At 42.1% G+C, this 19301-nt stretch overlaps 1 protein-coding gene across 1 annotated transcript in view; it reads right to left on the reverse strand.

The window, feature by feature from the left end:
- dlc1 (DLC1 Rho GTPase activating protein) overlaps positions 1–19301 on the reverse strand; it is a 115346-nt gene that overhangs the window by 75118 nt on the left and 20927 nt on the right. The window contains exon 5 of the mRNA XM_015943616.3: positions 10869–10905. Within this exon, the coding sequence (XP_015799102.3) occupies positions 10869–10905 (37 nt within the window). The remainder of the gene's footprint in view (positions 1–10868; positions 10906–19301) is intronic.

Consider the following 19301-nt stretch of genomic DNA (forward strand, 5'->3'; position numbering starts at 1 on the left):
ACACTACTGATTATATTTAAAGAGTAAGTCACCCCCTACCAGAGTCTTACTCTGATCTCACTTCATGTTTGAAAAATGCAACATATGCTGTTGCCTGGCAGAGCGAGAGGTGATGGCAGATTTATATTCAACTGCAGTGCAGAGTTTTTACCTGAAGATGGCACAACACTGACCGTTTTAGGCAGAATATTTAAATTTGAACTAAGATGCACTTAAGTGCCAAATTATTGACTACATGTGTCTACAGCGCGATTAGACACTCATTTATATAGTTTATTAGCAAAAAAAATAAGTAATTGGTTTGGAGGTGAGGTGCTCTTTAAGTGTAAACATTGAGTTACGAGGAGTTGGAATGACAATAATAATATGTCATGCTCTTGGCAATAAATTTATAGGGTGAATGATTTGTGAGTCTCTGAAACTCTGTGGGGGGAAAAAAGCTCTGGTGCGCCTGTTTCAAGAAATAAAAGGTAACCGGAGGAGTGCGGGGTAGGAAATGCGAGAATTTGGAGTTTTACTCATTATTATTCACGATTTTAAAGTATCTCACCTCTGATTGGCTAACAGCAACGCAAATTGTCCACTGACTGTTTACTTTGCACGTTGATGTTTTATCTCCCTGACTAACAAAAGCATAAAGGAGTACCCCCGTGTTGTGGAGTTGCTAATGCTAACGGTTAGCTTCTATTAGACATTCTCTGCTCTCTTCTGGATGCTAAAACAACAACAGCCTTTCCCCCTTCACACACCTAGATGGGTCCATGAATGCAAATTTCGAGGGGAGGACTCTGTACCCCCTAAAATGGGATGAAAACACCCGTGACCACACAACATATTGGCACGTAGCTTAAATTGGGCACACTCTCATTTTATTCAATGCATTAGCTGTGGTCTCAAGTTTGATCACATGCTTTGTAACAGATCCTCTAAATTCTACATGCGGCCTAGAAGCCAGTTGTAGTTTAAATCCAGTCAAGTCAACTTGAAGTCACGCCACAACACGCCATCACACACACCGATCTTTCCATTCTGTGTGTAGGCTGAATAATTGGGTCCAATTCTTCTGGCCATGACACAAGAACATTTATCTGTATTGAAAACAAGAAAAGATGGTGGTACCTTACACAAAGGCCTTTATAGGGTGACGGAGGCACAGGAGTTAAGTGCTCGCCCCATAATCGGAAGGTTGCGGGTTCGAGCCCCGCTCAGTTTTTCGCTGTCATTGTGTCCTTGGGCAACACACTTAAGCCACCTTGCCTGCTACTGGTGGTCGGAGGGACTGGTGGCGCCAGAGCTTGGCAGCCTCGCCTCTGTCAGTGCGCCCCAGGGCAGCTGTGGCTACAATGTAGCTCATCCCCACCAGCATGTGAATGGGTGAATGACTGGTTGTGTTGTAATGCACCTTGGGGGGTTCCAGGACTCTAGAAGGCACTATATCAAATACAGGCCATTTACCATATAACCTCATTTCTATAACCAGCAAGGAAGCCAAAACCAAATATCTCAGAAATTAGGAAAAAAGATTTCTAATGTTTGATAGAATTCACAATTCATGCCTCCCCCAGCTACCTCAGATACAAAAAAGGTCAATTTTCCTCATAGATCCATCAGACTTGTGTGCTTTTGTTCAGGTTTAGCAACTAATTAGCAGAGTGTGGTTTTTAATGCGCTGATTGTGAGCAGGATGTACCGTTCGGGCTGACTTCCACCACATTCCACTCTAAGCTTCACGCGTGACAAAATGAGCCAATCGTGCTGATTGCCCCAGTAAGTGAAGGTACTGTACCAGCATAGGATTATTTCAGCTCGCTGATAGCATTGTGCTCATCACGGTCAATTAACTTTATGGTCTCCCAAGGTTCACTGAGAGTGATAAGGATGGATTTCCATCTGTTTACTTTTTCACAACCGTTTAGTGTGTGGCTCCGCCGTTGCAGACGGACCTCTCTGGCATGGATGTAACAAAGGCTGAACGTATGTTTACCGTTCTACCGCCACCTGTTTTGAATTTTTGGGACAAATTAACATCTGAATCAAACAACTGTTTCCAAGAATATGATATTATTTCAAAACACTCAAAATCAACTTTTTGTTTGCGATAAAGGAGGCAAACAGATAGACTGTGACCTGGGTATGAAAGCAAAATCTCCCGAAGCGGGAATCAAGAGAAACAAACAGGCAAAACGAGGTTCTTATTATTCAGGAAGGAATTTCTTGCCAAATGCCTAATTTGTCAAACTAGAGCATCGCACGCCAGCAGGATGTCCATACATCAGTGTCCACAGCAGGGAAAGGGCTACCTGACGACACACTGACCCACAAACGAAGACAGGAAAGTCAGGGAGGTGGTTCTGGGTGGACTTCAAACGCTGCATATAAACACAACATGAGGGGCTATCATCAGATCTTCAGTGAAAAACAATGAACTACTTAGATTTTTCAGCTTATTGTCACAAAAAAGTTTTCAGAGCTACGCACATCTGGGTGTGCCTGTGCAGACACAGTTATGATGATCAAACTATCTAACATTGGTCCTGCAGCTTTTTCACTCATTACCAACTCTAAACTCTTTCCCTTCTTATGATTTTCTGTTTTTAAACAACAAAGAATCACCAAAATCGTAATCACCCATCGGTTATTAACTGAATTCAGAATATGTTTGCAGTTTTCTCCGTACCCCAGCCGCTTGGGTAAGCAGCTGACCGGAAGCATAAAAATAACTGAACTTGCGACGTGTAAACCATTCAAACACGTAAAAATGTGAAAACAGGAATGCTTTATAAATAGCTCCTTCTTGCAGCCGGCACCTCAGATTTCTCTCCCTGACAACCAAACAGAAGGGATCAAACAATCAAGCAGACCAGGCCTGCTGAGTCAAGACAGATTCATCAGCCTCGGGGTGGCACGGACGCCTCATCATCTCATCATCGTCATTATACTTGTACAGCCAATTCAAAAAGTGTATGAGTACAGTCAGAAAAAGCAGTTTTCTTACATCCTCCGGTCTTTTTTATCCCTTCTTTGAAGAAAAGCAGAACGATGAAAGAGACAGAAAACACAAATCTCTCATTTCTCTTTAGTTTGGAAGTGGAGCAGTCTAAAAGTAGAAGGGCAGAAAATAACAGAGGAGCTCTGTGGGGCTTTTTAAAACATAACAATGATGTTAGACACTCATACTAAAGTGCTGAAATGCCAATCTACACATGATAACACAATGCCTCCTCAGGCAGGGCAGGGAAGACTTGTTGTTGTAACTCAGAGTTCAGCAGGCCGACTTCCTGTTGTAAATTCCCCTTTCATTCTACGGTTTCCTGTTCAGCGGACCACAGCTGAGCGGATGAAAGGAGAAGCTCAGCACTGGGACACTTTTCCAGTCTTAGAGAAGGTATTTTTGGAACCTCTGATTATCATTTTAGATTATCGAACGGGAAATCAAAATGTGTCCGCACACGTCATTCTTCAGATTTATCATAGTGTGATGTTAAAAATGAAGTTAATTATCAATGAGGGAGAAGGTGTTTCACTTCAGAGCTACAGGTGTGAAATATAATCCGCATGACCTCTGGTTTCCTCACACAGGAAGTAAGCAGAATGTGTCAGAGGGGAGGTGCCGCTCAGGGCCGGGGGGGTGTTGAGTCTGGTGCAGACGGACATGGGAGGCAAGGAATGTGACCTTGCAGAAACATACAGCAAAACATTATGTAGTGATGGCAAAACAGACTCGAATAAAAAGCAGCTCCAAGCAGTAAAATGTGCAGATGAATGAGAAGCTTGTGTTGCCAAGGCGAAAACTGACAAAAGCATCCATCTGATGATGGAGAATGTACTCAAATAGTGTGTAACTTCAGGAAAGCAGCTCATTCAGCACGCATAACCGATTTTGCTGTGACATTCTCTGAATTAGAAGCAAAGTGGTGTGGAAATGTGACCGATCTAAGCAATAAAAATGGGGTCTTTTGATGCTGAAAGCGCAGTCACAAGATCTGTGATGTGAAAACGTTTAAGACATCATCTGTGTGGAAAGTTTTTACTTATTCATTGAGCAGATGCTTGAATTCAAAATGTCTCGCAGTTGACCTAACATTAGCATAAAACGGGTTCACATGAGATCCCAAAAAATGGTGACGTAAAAATTCCTGTTATATGACAGTTTTAGTCCTACAGTGTGCAACAACACGGCAAAACATACCCACGGACAACTTTCGCTCATAAACATTTCCTGATCAGACAGAAAGTCTAGCAAAACCTCACAAGATCAAACATGGCTTCAGAGAAAACAAACAGAGGAGGTGGCGCGTGCAGCGTGCTTCTGTCCATTTCTGATTGGCTGCATGTCACGGTCGACAGGGCAGAATGCTCGTTTGTCCTTGAAATCAAACCAAGACAATCCAACATGTCGAAGATCCTTACATTTATGATCATAGTGGTGCATCATTCCAAGCCGACCAAAGCACTCGTGACACACAGCAGGACTATTTCGACGGTGGCTGAGGAGTTAAGCGCTCGCCCCGTAATCGGAAGGTTGCAGGTCCGAGCCCCGCTCAGTCTGTCGCTGTCGTTGTGTCCTTGGGCAAGACACTTAACCCACGTTGCCTGCTGGTGGCGGTCGGAGGGACCGGTGGCGCCTGTGCTCGGCAGCCTCGCCTCTGTCAGTGCGCCCCAGGGCAGCTGTGGCTACATCGTAGCTCATCCCCACCAGTGTGTGAATGTGTGTGTGAATGGGTGAATGACTGATTGTGTTGTAAAGCGCCTTGGGGGGTTCCAGGACTCTAGAAGGCGCTATATCAAATACAGGCCATTTACCATTCACCATTTATCTTATAGAGCCATTATGGTAACTGGGCAAATCTGTGAGATTGTTGTAAAAGGATTGGGTCAAAAATAGGTTGGCACCAGAAGTGAGCAAATCCTCATTGACTCCTGTGTTAAAATGCCATTTTCACAGCAGAAAAAAAACATATTTACAGCCTGGTTCAAAAAACCATTTAAGATTGAATAGATCTAGTTTACATTCATCACAATTCTGAGTTGGGTGAATTTTTTTGTAACTCTTCTGTTTAAGTGCAATGAAATGCTTATGTAGGGATTGGTAAATTGAGTGCTTTAAAAGCTCAATAAGTAGCAAAAGCAAATGTTCATTCACTGATTATTTAACTTTATTAGTTGTGGAAGTTCATCTTTAATTTTAAAATCTTCTTTCTTCTGAAGCAACGAGACTTAGATAAGAAGGTGTTCTGTGAGGGACCTTGAGGAGCGAATGTTGTTGTTACGATTTCACTATCTCTGTCAGAGCTGCAGGCTCTGAGTTCCAGCTGGTGGGATGGAGGCAGGCTGATTTAAAGGGAACACATGCAGTCTCGTGTCTCCTTTTTGACCAGATGTCGGATGGTCAAACAGTACCTAAAAACTGACCATTGCTGGACGTTACACTTAAAAGTTTAAATAATCAACGAGCATCAGAGCCACATGACTTCAGAGCTAGCTCCAGGGAAAGGCCTTGGCCTGGGCCTCACATTAATAAATTATGAATTTTAAAATTAAGTGATCAGAGTTGACTTTTGAAATCAAAAGAAACACATCATCAGTTATGCTCAAATGAGATTATAGCCCCCACCCACCCCCACCCACCCCCCACACACACAGACACACATTTATATATATATATATATATATACATGTAAATATGGGCAAACCGTTCGGGTCCCAACAGGGTTCGTCCATGGTTTCCATGAGTCAAACCATCCAGCTCCCTCTGAAAACCCATGTAAGGCCCGTTAAAATTTATGTAGGAAAAGATTTTTTGGGCTTCTTGTTTTCTTCTTATTTTTGGGCAAACCCCTTTTAGGTCACCATAGAAATACAGTAACTGAAAAAACCCTGTTGGGACCCCTATGGTTTGCCCACCTATATCCATATGTGGGCTGCATGGTGGCACAGTTGTTAGCACTGCTGCCTCGCAGCAAGAAGGTTGCAGGTTCGACACTCGGCCGTGGCCTTTCTGCGTGGAGTTGCATGTTCTCCCCATGCATGCGTGGGTTTCCTTCGGGTACTCCGGTTTCCCCTACAGCTCACAACATGCCCTACAAGGTAAAAATTGTACGTCGCTTTGGATTAAAGCGTCTGCCAAATAAATAAACATACATATAAAAATATGTGGCCCATCTATGAATGCTGGCTGGGTTAAATAATGTGTCCCGTGAATTTTCCTTTGTTCTCTTGATTCCTAAATTTCCCTCATCGTATTTTCACTCTCACAACTTAAAGCTGTCAGCATCCCGTTAGAGAGGACGTGGGGTCAGAGAACCAAACCAGGTGTTTCTGAAGATAAGCACAGCATGGACACAGATCTGCCTGCCAAGTACAAACCATATGCCGAATAATTAATGTAACACTTCACACCACAGTGAGCTCAAGTCGGTCAATGCAATAGTTCGAAGGTCTTGCACAACATCTGGCCTGGCTAGGTCAGTCCGTCATACATCATTGAAGAAAAAATACTTTTCTCTGTACATGTTTCAAGGAAAAGCCCTTCTAAATCATCCAAAGTTGACGCCAAAGCCATTTGAAACAACCACCATTCCTGAGCCGATGCCATCTTTATAGTTCTGCTCTGTCACAGCTCTGCTGTCATTGTGAAAGCAAGCAAACAAAACTGTGCCATAATGATGCAACGTCTCTCTACAAATGTAGAGTGCTGTGATTGGCCCAGTTTAAACTTAGTCAGGCCAACAGTAGACCTGCTGTATGAAGCATGGCTAGACCAACACGCAGAGCAAACTTTTGATACCGCTATGGTTTAACTAGTTTTCTATGCTACAAAATATATGTAATAGCACTTGGAATGACAACAACCCACTTTTCCCTTGGGCCTGCTTTGACTAGCCTTTAGCCTGTCAATCTATTCAAACTAAATCTGTCTCCTAACTAAAGTCAGACAAAGATCTATCTGTAGAACGTAAGATGATTAATGTTCTCACCTTTTCCACAGACATCTCTTCAAATGTTTTGAACCTTTGTTTTAAAGTTTTCCAATCTTTCTAACATATATGATAATCATTGGGATCACTCAGAAGAAGTAAATAAAAGAGGAAGACTACAGCTTAAAGACAAAATGGTGTGGGAAAAGTAGAATTAAGAAAAAGGTTACTTTGAGTGAAAAAAAGAATTGACTACTTAATGAGAATAAAAACTAAACCTGGTGGTAAAATGATTTAAAAAAATCTAACTAGCAGTGTTCCCAGAAATATGTCTTTAATTCACATTGTGTTTACTAGGAAAAGCATGTTATTTGTTGGGGGGTTATTTATAATGATCAAAGAAAAGCACACCTGGTGGTTTCAGGAAAATCAGTGATGCCACTACTAAACGAAAGACCACGTGGATTCCCTTTGTTTTTTATGACAAACAACCAACAAAAGTTCCCTGAAAAAAATAAATGACAAGACTTGTTGGGATCATTTTTATGTTTTATCACATCAACTCACATTTCATAATCAAATTCCTGCTAGTCACTCAAATCCTACCAAATCAACAATTGGGGCGCTTAATATCTGGCTGCCTGTTTCCTCACCAGATGACATCATTTGCATCATTTAACTCCACTCCAGCACACCGGTCCTCTGTAAGCTTTGTGAAGCTCAGCATGTAACTGGCATCACGGAAGCTGGCAGAAATGAACACAAAGACTTTGTGTTCAGGAAAAGCAAGATCCACTCACTGAGATACGTGCAGCACAACCCAGCTGCTTCCTCATGGGATGACAGCAGTGGCGACTCCTCGTTAATGACTGCTGCGCTTTCGTTTGTTACCAGGATACTAAACATTAACCGAGATTCTGCCGCCTTTCAGCAGGAGCCTTCAGTGCATGCTGTGTGATGTAACGCTGTCACAAATGTGTCATTCCCAGGGGCTCAAATGGTGGAGATACAGAGAGGGCCTTTGAAGAGTCACAATGAACACAAGGCTTTGTACTCTCCCTCCCCCAAAACTCCCATCATCCCAATCTCCTCCTAAAGATCACCGGACTCCATCACAAAGAAAGATGGAGGTTACATAACTCGCTCACCGGGAGTCCGATTGATTTAAATGAAGGAAAATGACCAGGCGTGTAAGAACCGTTTGATTTTGGCACTGTACATTTTTGGGAAGCTTTGGCATCTTTGGAGAAAAACAGAAAACCATGAAATTCTTGGGCTTTGGGCCAAAGGGTAAATCCTCACATGCACAAAACACAGAGCTTCTGCACGTCTCTCACAGACGTTTTTGTCCATAATTAGACAAAAAGTGAGTGAGAACTCCCATCAGGCTTCCGTACAGCAGGGAGGCAAAAGTGGACTGAGGACACATGAGGGTATTTAATGGACACTGCTCTGCTGGCATCTGTATGAAGGCTAGTTTGTCCGTCCGTAGCTTTCTGATGACCACGAGCATTTTGAGCAGACAGCTAGGCTTGATTACTGCAACTCTATGCAGGGTTGTGTCAGTCATCACTGCGTCGCCTACAGGTTGTGCAGAACAGCGCTGCCAGGTTCCTGACTGGGACCAGGAAACGGGACCACATCAGTCCGGTTCTGGCCTCCCTGCACTAGCTTCCGGTTTGCTATCGCTCACAATTCAAAATCCTCGTCTTTGTTTATCATTTCTTCCAGGGTGGTGCTCCCCCCTATCTGGCCACACTCCTGAACAGACATTCCCCATCACGCGCTCTGCGCTCCTCTGACCAAGGCCTGGTTGCTGTCCCTCGTTCTAGGTGTCGTACTCGCGGGGACCGGGCTTTCTCAGTCCTAGCACCGTCACTCTGGAACCAGTTGCCACCCTCAGTTAGGCTGTCCCCATCTCTGCCAGTCTTTAAGAGTCGCCTAAAAACCCACCTCCTCCGCTTGGCGTTTCCAGAACATGTTTGATTTTGGCCCTCTTTTATGTTGAATTTATTTCACAGTTTTCATTGGTTCACTCTATCCATTGTCTTACATATTTATCCTGTACCAGAATGTTTCACCTTTTTTTGTAATTTGTATTTTGTAATTTGAATTGCTTTTATTTTTGATTTATTCAATATATTTACCTTCTACTGTACCATGGTCAGCGCCTTGGGCTTCCTGACAGGGTTGCGGAAGGCGCTTTATAAATAAAGCTTTGATTGATTGAGCTAACAGCTAGGCACAAAATAAAATCTACAAAATGGACAGTTATGAGCACTTCAATGAAATAAAATGCTACACTTCATCATAATGAAAAATACTAGACCTATCCGTGCTAAAAACTTGTATCTGTAATTGTTAATCTGCACAAAAGAACAGCAAATTGGCCAATTAGGAAAGCTGGAAGGCTGCAGCAGACCTCTTCTCCTCAGCTCACCACAATGGGCCCGTTTTGAAAGTTCCGGGTAATTTTACCTGACCTTTGTAGCATGTGCTTGTCTCCATTTTAGGAACCAAGCAAGTAGCTGAACAAGGGTATGTGCTCAGAAATGAGAGTCGCCGAGTGGTCAACTCATGTTGGTTGGTTGTATTGCAGTTGGAAAGAGCACCATAAAAAACAACACTTCTTCTGGTCTTTGAACGCAGCTTTTTCATCACTAAGCCATTTTCCTGGTCCTCCAAATGGATCAAATTAGGACGTACGGTAACAGAATAAAACTCCCAATGTTAATAATGTTTGCGGACGCCTTTGGGCGCTGGTCAGTGATGTGACTCAATGCCAAAGCAGAGTCGATATTCTGACATCTTACCAAAAATGTTTAAATTACATTAGTCAGCATCACACGTTGGTGAAATTACATCTCTGCATTTGACTCATCCCTGTGGGGAGCGGTGAGCTGCAGCTGTGGCTGCGCTCGGGAACTAGTTGGTGGTTTAATCTCCCAAAACAACCCCTTGTAATGTTTTCCACTACACCCTTAAAGCTGAGAGTCAAGCAGGGAAGCATTGGGTCCCATTTTTTTAAGTCTTTCGTACCCAACCTGGATTTGAATCCCAATCTCCTAGTTCCAGGGTGGACACTACCACCAGGCCACTGAGAAGGTAGATTCTGGAATGGACTATTTTGTGAGGAGACCCAACGGATGTGAGGATGTCACTTTTTTCAATCCCAGAAATTTCCCGAAACTCCTATTGCAGAAACACGGCTAATGTCTTCCCTTCACATCCTTGCTGTGGCTACGCAGCACACATACTGTAGACGGTTTGTAATTATTGTCATAGTAAAGCGTTTGTTTAGATTGTTAAAAAAAGACACATTCGTAAAGCTGTGACAGTTTTATTAGATTGCATCCTCATACCAAATGAGTGTGCATTAGCAGGTGAGTCTGGTTCCAGAAAAACGGTAACGCCTGTTAATGGGAGCTTTTGGCTCCACACTTTTCAAAGGAAGCAGGTGGAAACGTATGAATGCTGATGATTTTGGGACGTCTGGATAGATTTTATAGTTGCTAAAGTAATTTTAGACCACTCTAGGAGGCAAAGAAATGTAAGTGAGGTTCAGAAGTGCACCAGACTCGCCATCCAGTCTGGCTCTTATCATGGAAAGCCAACAGGTCTGATGGATCTGAAGATGAGTCTAGGATCTTATCTGGACTTGGATCCAAAGTCTCCCACAGAGCCGAAGTCTGCAGCCAACTACTGTCTGCTTTAAGTTCTCTTCGGCCCCAAGTTGAGAACACAGACAGGGTTATCAATAAGAATGATGTCCCAGAACATCCTCACATGACACCAAATGAGGTCCAGGCCAGACTAGTTTAAGGCTGTTTGATCTTAACTCATACTGGACTGAAGAAAACATGATGAGGGGGAGCTGATGCCGTCAAATGCTTCAAGATTCTCATCAAGCCATAAACAAATAAAGGAGAGATGAATGCAACAATCACTAACCTGCTTTTCTCTTCTTCTCAGGAACAACGGGTGTGCTCTGGAAAAACACAAGGAGGAAAATCAACACCAGAATCCATACTCCGGGGCTGATCAAATATTTAAAGGTTCTCCTCTAAAATCCCAACGATTTGTCATCAAATCAAACTAAAATCACATCAATCTGATATGATGAGCGTCGTATTTTATTTAAAGCCATCCAACAACACCGAAATGGTTTATGTACATCCATTAACACCAAATCGCCATACTGAAGAGATTTAACAGATACATGGATAGAAAACTCAAAAACAGCACCACCAGACTTGGATGTAACAAAAAAATGGCTCCAATAGTTTTCTGATGTGCGCACATTTTCAATAAATGGTCATACCAGATAACAACCCCACTAGAGAGGTTAGAACAAATATGATATCATCAAAGTCTGAGCACGTTGCTCACTTTCTTGTGAGTCAATGTTGATTCAGCTCTCACACAGGGGAGTCTGGAGAGACGTCACTGATAAAATCACTACTGGTTTAATAGTTGCTGTAGATTTTCATCCTTCTGTGCACTTAATATGTCCTTCTTTGGAGTTGTTTTTGGGGAAACACTACGGCATCAGAAGAGGGGCGGTAAAAACAAGGCGATTGTTTGAGATTTCTGCAGAAAGCTTGTGCGTGTGTGTGTGTGTGTGTGTGTGTGTGTGTGTGTGTGTGTGTGTGTGTGTGTGTGTGTGTGTGTGTGTGTGTGTGTGTGTGTGTGTGCTGCAGGCAGCAGTCATATGGAATGCAGAGGTCTTTCTTGCCACTGACATTTGACCCCAGGGTCCTTGTCTGATCTCGAAAGCCTGACCTGTTTTAATCCACACTCCCAAGAAGAGATCGAAGTGATTAAATGTTCTTAAAGCACACTTGTGCTGCACATATGTCTGTCTCCTGTTTTCCATCTACAAAATGTAAACACTTAAATAATGATATTAGTAATGGATCAGATTTCTATAGCACTTTTTAAGGCACCCAAATCACTTTCCACACACTGCTGGAGATGCTAAACTACTGTGTAGCCACAGCTGCCCTCTTGATGTTGTGCCCTCAGCCCCTCTGACCACAACGTGACAACAAGGTGAAACTTCAAATCGCCGATGTGCAGCCAAGAAATCTGCAGCAACTGCCAGGACAGTACTCAAAAGATGGCCGGTGAACACGTCTTTCAATTGTAAAGAACTAAGACTTGAAATGAGCCTCACAGGAGACCTTGCACAATCAAAACCACACAAGATCTCGTCATGGAGGAACAATTTCTAAAAAATTCCTGGAATAGCTTTTTTTTTTCTGTTTGCTGCATCTCTTGCCAAGCGACTGACTGACACCCCTCACGTATCTCTGTGGTAAATTTGAAGCTGTGACAAGCAGCCACGCGGCGTCAGCTAGAGCAAAGCCAGGAGAGAACATCATGCCTGGATTTGTGCAGCTGTAATAAAATCCACCTGACAGCAAATCCATACCTTTAAAGATGAAATGACTCAAAGTCTTTTGATTGATCGAGTTGTTTTGCCAAGAAGCCTTAACCATGACAACAACACTCAAACCTGCAGTGTTTAATGCACATGAGGGTATCAAATGTCGCTCAAACGAATAAAGAAAAAATAAACAATGAGCAACTTTTTGAGTGTTTTTGCTGCTTCGTGCTCTAAGATTCTTTTTAAAAATACAAACAAGACGTTAGTGTGTGAAAAGAGTGCATACTATGCTAAAGTAAGGACGCACAAATACCAATGAATTATCTCTTCATTCTTCATCCATACATTATCATCCACCTATCTGGGGTCGGGTCGCAGGGGCAGCAGCCCAAGCAGAGAGGCCCAGGCGTCCCTCTCCTCAGCCACGTGGGCCAGCTGCTGCTTATTCCCAAGATGATCCCTGGCTAGGGATGGGTACCTTTGACATTTGAATCGATTCGGTACCAATTTTCGATGCTTTGGAGTGTTTAATAATTAATTAATTCTCTTTTTTAATTAAATATCTATATTCTTCTCATTCTATATAACCATATTTGATAAATATCATAATAAATAACATAAACTGTTTGTAATTTATCATCATAGTGTTGTACAAAATTCTTCCACATGAGAACATTTAACCACAACGGTTTCTAAATGATAAAAAAATGTAATCCCAGCTCCATGTGCTCCTATTCCTCTCCTTTCCTCTGAGGACAAGTAGTGTGATGGGTGGGCTGTAGTTTTATAAACTGCAAATTAACTTGATGCAAAAAGTGTGGCTAGTTTCAGGTGCTTTAGGCCTTTCATCACTTGGAGGAGACCCCTGGGGCCGACTCAGGACATTTGGGAGGGATCTAGCCTGAGGATGCCACTGGAGAGACTTCAGAAAGGACCGTCTGGGCTTCCTTTAGGCTGCTGCCCTCATGACTATGACGAGGATAAGCAGCAGACGAAAAGTCTAGACAACATTTTATTCTTACAACAATGGATGGAATTGTTTGTTCTCATAATCTGACAATGGTTTCTTACTTATCACTGGTGCCTTAAACTTTTAACCAAGCATTTGTATTTTAGATGGTGAATATTCTGGGTAATGTCCTTTTTACAGTGCAGCATAGCCGTATTTCCTTAATGATTGCATACGCTCCACTTTTGTCCCGTCACAGTGCAGGTGGTGACAGCGTTGGGGTGACCAGGCCATGTCAAGTGCTCACTGGGGAAATGTAGGCCACAGAGCAGCGTCAGCTGCCTCATTTACTGCCACCAATTTCACGGAAGTGGGTTGTTTTGGGGCACGGGGGGTATGGTATGTGTTAGCCTTTCACATGTGTGGAGAGCCCTGCAATCCTGGATAATTATTCACCATATGGTTATTATTTTCCTTACTGAAGCCTGCAGTTCAGTCACGTAGATTTTCCCACAAATTGTTTAGTTATGGCACAAACGCGTCTGCAATCTTATCTATACGTCAGAGATTATTTTCAACTTTTGGCATCAAGTGCATTCTAGGTTTAACATAAAACCTTATGGGATCTCCGCTAGAGCACAGTTTTACCGACTGAGGAGCAAAAGTCAAGAGTTTATGTGTTCACCGAAATCAGTTTTTACTGAATATTGTTGGGTAAACATGGTGGCCATCCAAAATGGTGATATGTGTTTTTTCTGGAATGGAAGACAGTCTGGAGAAAGTCACTGGCATGAGGCTCTTACACAAACTCAAGCAGTTTAAGTGTGTGTGTGTGTGTGTGTGTGTGTGTGTGTGTGTGTGTGTGTGTGTGTGTGTGTGTGTGTGTGTGTGTGTGTGTGTGTGTGTGTGTGTGTGTGTTTGTGTGTGGCCACCCATGGTCCCCGCTGGACAGGGATTAGGGGGCTTGTGTTAACCCAAACTTTTTTCTCCACCACTTAGTGCAAATGGCTAAATTGGTGCAAATGGCTTATGGTCAAGTAAGCTAGCGTCTCCCACAGAAACTGCCATGTGAGCGTACGTGCACCAAAACCAGAAACCCTTGCAGATGTTATCTGGAGCTCAATTTTGTTTTTTCACCAACACAAATGGCATCTTTGTGCAGTGTGTTAGCACAGGAATTGTTCTCTCTCCACCCTGTCAGCGCACGGGTGCACGTGCGAGGTAGACGTGGGAAAGATTTCATTTTTGAACCCTGTTCATAAATAAAAATGTAGCAATCCATCCCTCATCCAGCTCCTAATGGCTTTCTGCTTTCCTTGTTTTAATAGTATCCATATGTCAGACTTAGAGTGTGTCAAAAGGAAGTGAGGCAACGACACGGTGACTCAGTGTAATGACGCTCTGGAACATTTCCTGTAGAAAAACAGCATTAGTGTCCAGATGTTGGATTTAACAGCAATTAGAAAAGAAAAGAAAAGAAAACCTCTCCAAGCGGAATGTTCAATACTTGAAAATGACTCAGTAACATAATTATAATGGTTTTAAAGCAGCTAAAGCCAAAATGAATGTGCTTTCAGATGTGTTTGGACTGTCAACACATGATGGATTCACTCACACAAACACTTTGAGAGTTTGTATCTCCTTCCTCACCCTTTCACCACGAGTCTCCGTGTAGCGATGTCAACTAAAACACAGACAGGTAGAGACACAAACACACTCATTCTCTCATTGTTTACAAAAGCAGGCTGAAGCATGAGGCTTCTTGTTTCAGGACAGCGTTTACAGAGTTGTACTGAGGACTCCGGGAGCGTCAAGGGTGAGGTCTAGAAAGGTTGTTTCATCCTGTCACCATGACAACACACTCAAGACTGGCCCGTTTGTTTATTCTGTTCTGTAAGGCTTTGTGAAGGAGTGAAAAATATGTAGGTATTGATTGGTTGATTGACTGATTGATTGACTGATTTACAAAAACTAGCATATTACAAAAATGTCAAGTGAAAATGGACAAAAATGTACATATATGTATAAAATTATATATAAAAAAAACAAACTAAAAGAAATGTGGACCAGACTGTGTGTGTTTGAACATGCAGATGACACACTGATGCCTCCATGCTGTCCTTCTTGGGTTTTTACCACCAAATTAGTTCCAGTGTTGGGCTAGAGGGACAGCAGGTAGCTCAGGAGGTAGAGCAGCTTGTCCAGTAATCGGAAGGTTGCAGGTTAGATTCCAGATCTTACAGTGAATGCTGCTGTTGTGTCCTTGGGCAAGACACTGAACCCGTCTTGTCTGCTGGTGGTGGTCGAAGGGACCGGTGGCACCAGTGCTCGGCAGGCCTCGCCGATCACTACCAGCGTGTGAATGTGTGTGTGAATTTGTGAATGACTGATTGTGTTGTGAAGCACCTTGAGGGGTCATAAATCCCTAAGAAGGTGCTATGCAAACACAGGCCATTTACCATTTATCAATATCACTATATCTGGACAACTTGTGTCTGATTGGCTAACAGCAACACAACTCTTCCACTGCCTCCGTTCACTCTGCAACGCTGATGTTTTATTTCCTCAAATAAAACAAGTCTGAAGGAGTTCTGCCAAGTTGTGGAGGTACTAATGCTAACGGTTAGCTCCCACTAGTCCAGCTCTGCTCTCTCCTTGCTTCTAAATCATCAACAGCCTTCCGTGAAGACGAGCCAAGAAGGGTGAGCCCCTGAATGCGAATTTACAGCGTGACGTAGATCTGTGTGGCTTTTTTTCTGATGCGAACATTCCCCAGGCTATACAACGTTATACATACATACATATATATATATATATATATATATATATATATATATATATATATATATATATATATACATATATATATATATATATATATATATACAAGCCATTTTTATTTTATCCAGAACTTGATTAGCGGTTCTTTCCATTTTCTTTCTGTCTTTATTTATTTACTGGGTGGGGGTGTTTAGCTTTATCCCCTTTCTAGAGCAGGAGACCTGATCTTAAATCAACAGGAAGACAAATTATTCTGAATACCATTTTTCAAATCCCTGTGTTATTTATCTTTCAATTTAAGACAAAATCCCATGTCCACAAGCAAATTCTGACACTGGAGAATTTGCTAATCTCCACTTTAGTATACATTTTTGAAAAAAAAAAACTTCTGATGCCATTTTTCTTCACTTTCATGTGAACGAGGGATAAAAAAAACTTCTGGGTTCCTTGGCGACATGGGGCCTGATTCTTTCTGGACTAACTGAAACAGAAATGTGAAAAATGAATGAATAAAACTATTAATTGAGCTTTTCGCATGAAAACTGTTGTTTACTTGAACGTGTAGATTTGATTGTATTAAAAGAAGCAACAAAAACACTGAGTTGCATCATTTATTTCCAGGCTAAATATGTCACCTGTTCCTGCTCACCAGATTTATATGTGTGGACCAGAGGTAATACGGATAAGCTTGAATTCCCAACTGCAACAACAAAACTGCCTTGTGGATTAGCTGCTGACATGATGGGGAGAAAGCACAGAGTGGGTTAACAAGGGGATTAGACTGTCCTCTGTCAAAAGCTGTGCTGGCCCCACGTCAGTACAGCTCAAGGATTTACAGGCACCAGTTAGACACAAGCAGGAACACGGGCTTCACACATCCACTGAACTCTGGAGTTTACATTAAGACAGGTTAATGGAGAATTCAGCTAATTTTACCTATGCTGCAGTATAATTTCAATTCACACAAACGCATATTTAGCACAGAACTAAACCTACATCTATCTTCATCACACCGTTAACCACCGAGGGGAGAAACGAAGTGCTCAATTATACTGTCACTGAGATCATTTATCTTAAAGGCAAACATGAATCAAAACACTCAATCAAAAACGATGTGTGAACACTAGCTGCAGCTAACAGTCCCACACCAACCATACCTGAATAAGCGTGGGTTAAATTGCACCTGGTTTATAGTACATTCCTGTACACTTGTGTGTGTGTGTGTGTGTGTGTTTCTTTGAGTATATTCAGTTTGTTGTTTGTTCTGTGATTTATAGCACTTCATTATCAGCGGGCTGCAGGGGTGTTTCCAGGTGCCTGCATTTTCCAGGCATCCATCAGATTTAACGTCAACAAGTAGAATCATCCTGCAACTATTTCGATGACAAAAGAAGAAACATGTTGATCCATTCTGAGATAATAAAACACATTTGTAGTCACGTTGATGTGCTTTGGAATTTGTGTTGTACTAAAGAGCGATAAATTCACAACGATGTGTGGATTTTATGCATCTCAAGAATCCGATCACAGTACCAATTGATGCATTTTTTTAATTGAACAGTACTGGAGAAACTATGTTATACTAAAATGGATCTTTAATGTTGACTTACTTTCTATGGTTTGTGTCAGCCATGATAACACTACAGCGCCAACTCTTTCTGCTTCTCCAAAGTTCTAAAAATAACACTCCCGCGTAAACACAGATTAAAATATTTAAGTCAATTCAACACAAACAAGAAGTCAAATAGCAGTGAGATTAAATGACTTCATTTTTTATTGTTGTGTCTGCAATATAGTCTTGGCTGCAGTAGAAAAAAGTAAAATAACACAATTATCAGATTTAAATGACTCGGATCAGTATTTGGGACAAAGGAAACATTAATTGAATGCTCCACCTTCTCACTGACCTAGTGGTGGAGTGTCTGCCCTGGCGCTGGGAGATTGAGGTACAAATCCCAGTTGGGTCGTACCAAAGACTTTAAAAATGGGACCCAATGCTGCTTGACACTCAGCTTTAAAGAGGTTAGACTGGGAGGTTAAACAACCAAGTAGATCCTGAGTGCGGCCACAGCTGCTCACGGCTCCCCACGGAGGTGACTTTCACCAGTGTGTGATGACTAATGGGACTTTAACTTTAACTGCAGGTGATTTGTTGGAATTAAAAACTGCTTGAATACTTTCAGGTAGAATCACCCTGATTAATATGCTATGCGCATGCTTGTAAATTTACTTTTTTTTACATTCAATTGCAAACTAATCGTGACGTGACGTTTTGCCAATTCTCAGGTTTCGACTTGTTTGCAATTTACACTCATTATAGTGAAATTCTGTCTTATGGACCTTTAATCGAAGTGGAAGTGTGTAGTTTCCTGGCCCAAGGAGGAAGTGCATAAATTTCAGGGTAGTTTTACACCATATCACTGCGACTGTCGCTAGTTTAACTAAACATTACGGTAAATTTGGAACTTCGACGTGACTCCTTAGACTTTGATGGTCCTTCAGTTAAGTCCATAGAGAGAATGCAATGCCGACTGTAGTTTTCTGGCGCTGGAGTTTACAGGTCTGCTCGGGGTCCTGCGCCTGCCGATGACATCATCATACTACGGCAATACCACTCGGCCAAAATTTATTGCATCTTTTTTTGATTCTGTTCTTACATAAATGTTTTGGAAAGAATTTAGCAGTTTTGTTATTAAATTCATGTTTCTATTGCTTTCTTTCTATTGCTTGTTGTTTCTATTGCTATTCTGTGTTTGAACATGGTAACGTAATTTCTGTAAGTCAAATGTCCAACCAATCATTTAGTGTGATGTCATCGACAGGCACAGGACCCTGAGCCGGCCAGAAGGAAACATGGAGTCTAATAGGGCGTTCCCCAAAGATTACTTGATTTTTATGGTTTTATGGTCCAAAGCCACCAATAATTTTCAACTACTGGACATCATTTTATTCATTTTCAACGTTTTGATGGATAAAAATTACATATTGTCTCTTTAAAGCTCTCATTTACTCAGTTTTTCAAAACATCTGCGGTGCTGTCCAGTATGAATGAATGCCTGTGAGTCATCCTCTGTGGAAAAAGAGCTCTGCTGTTCTTGTTACAGGAATTAGATGTTAGTTGGAGAACAGGGAAGCATAAAACACCAGGATTTGGAGTCTTAATCATTAATATGGGAAAGCAGTGGCTCAGGAGGTAGAGCGGGTTGTCTAGTGATTGGAAGATTGCAGGTTTGATCTCGGCTCTGAACAGAGAGTGCTACTGTTT

Source organism: Nothobranchius furzeri, chromosome 6, assembly GCF_043380555.1.
Source record: "Nothobranchius furzeri strain GRZ-AD chromosome 6, NfurGRZ-RIMD1, whole genome shotgun sequence".
NCBI classification, from domain to species: domain Eukaryota; kingdom Metazoa; phylum Chordata; class Actinopteri; order Cyprinodontiformes; family Nothobranchiidae; genus Nothobranchius; species Nothobranchius furzeri.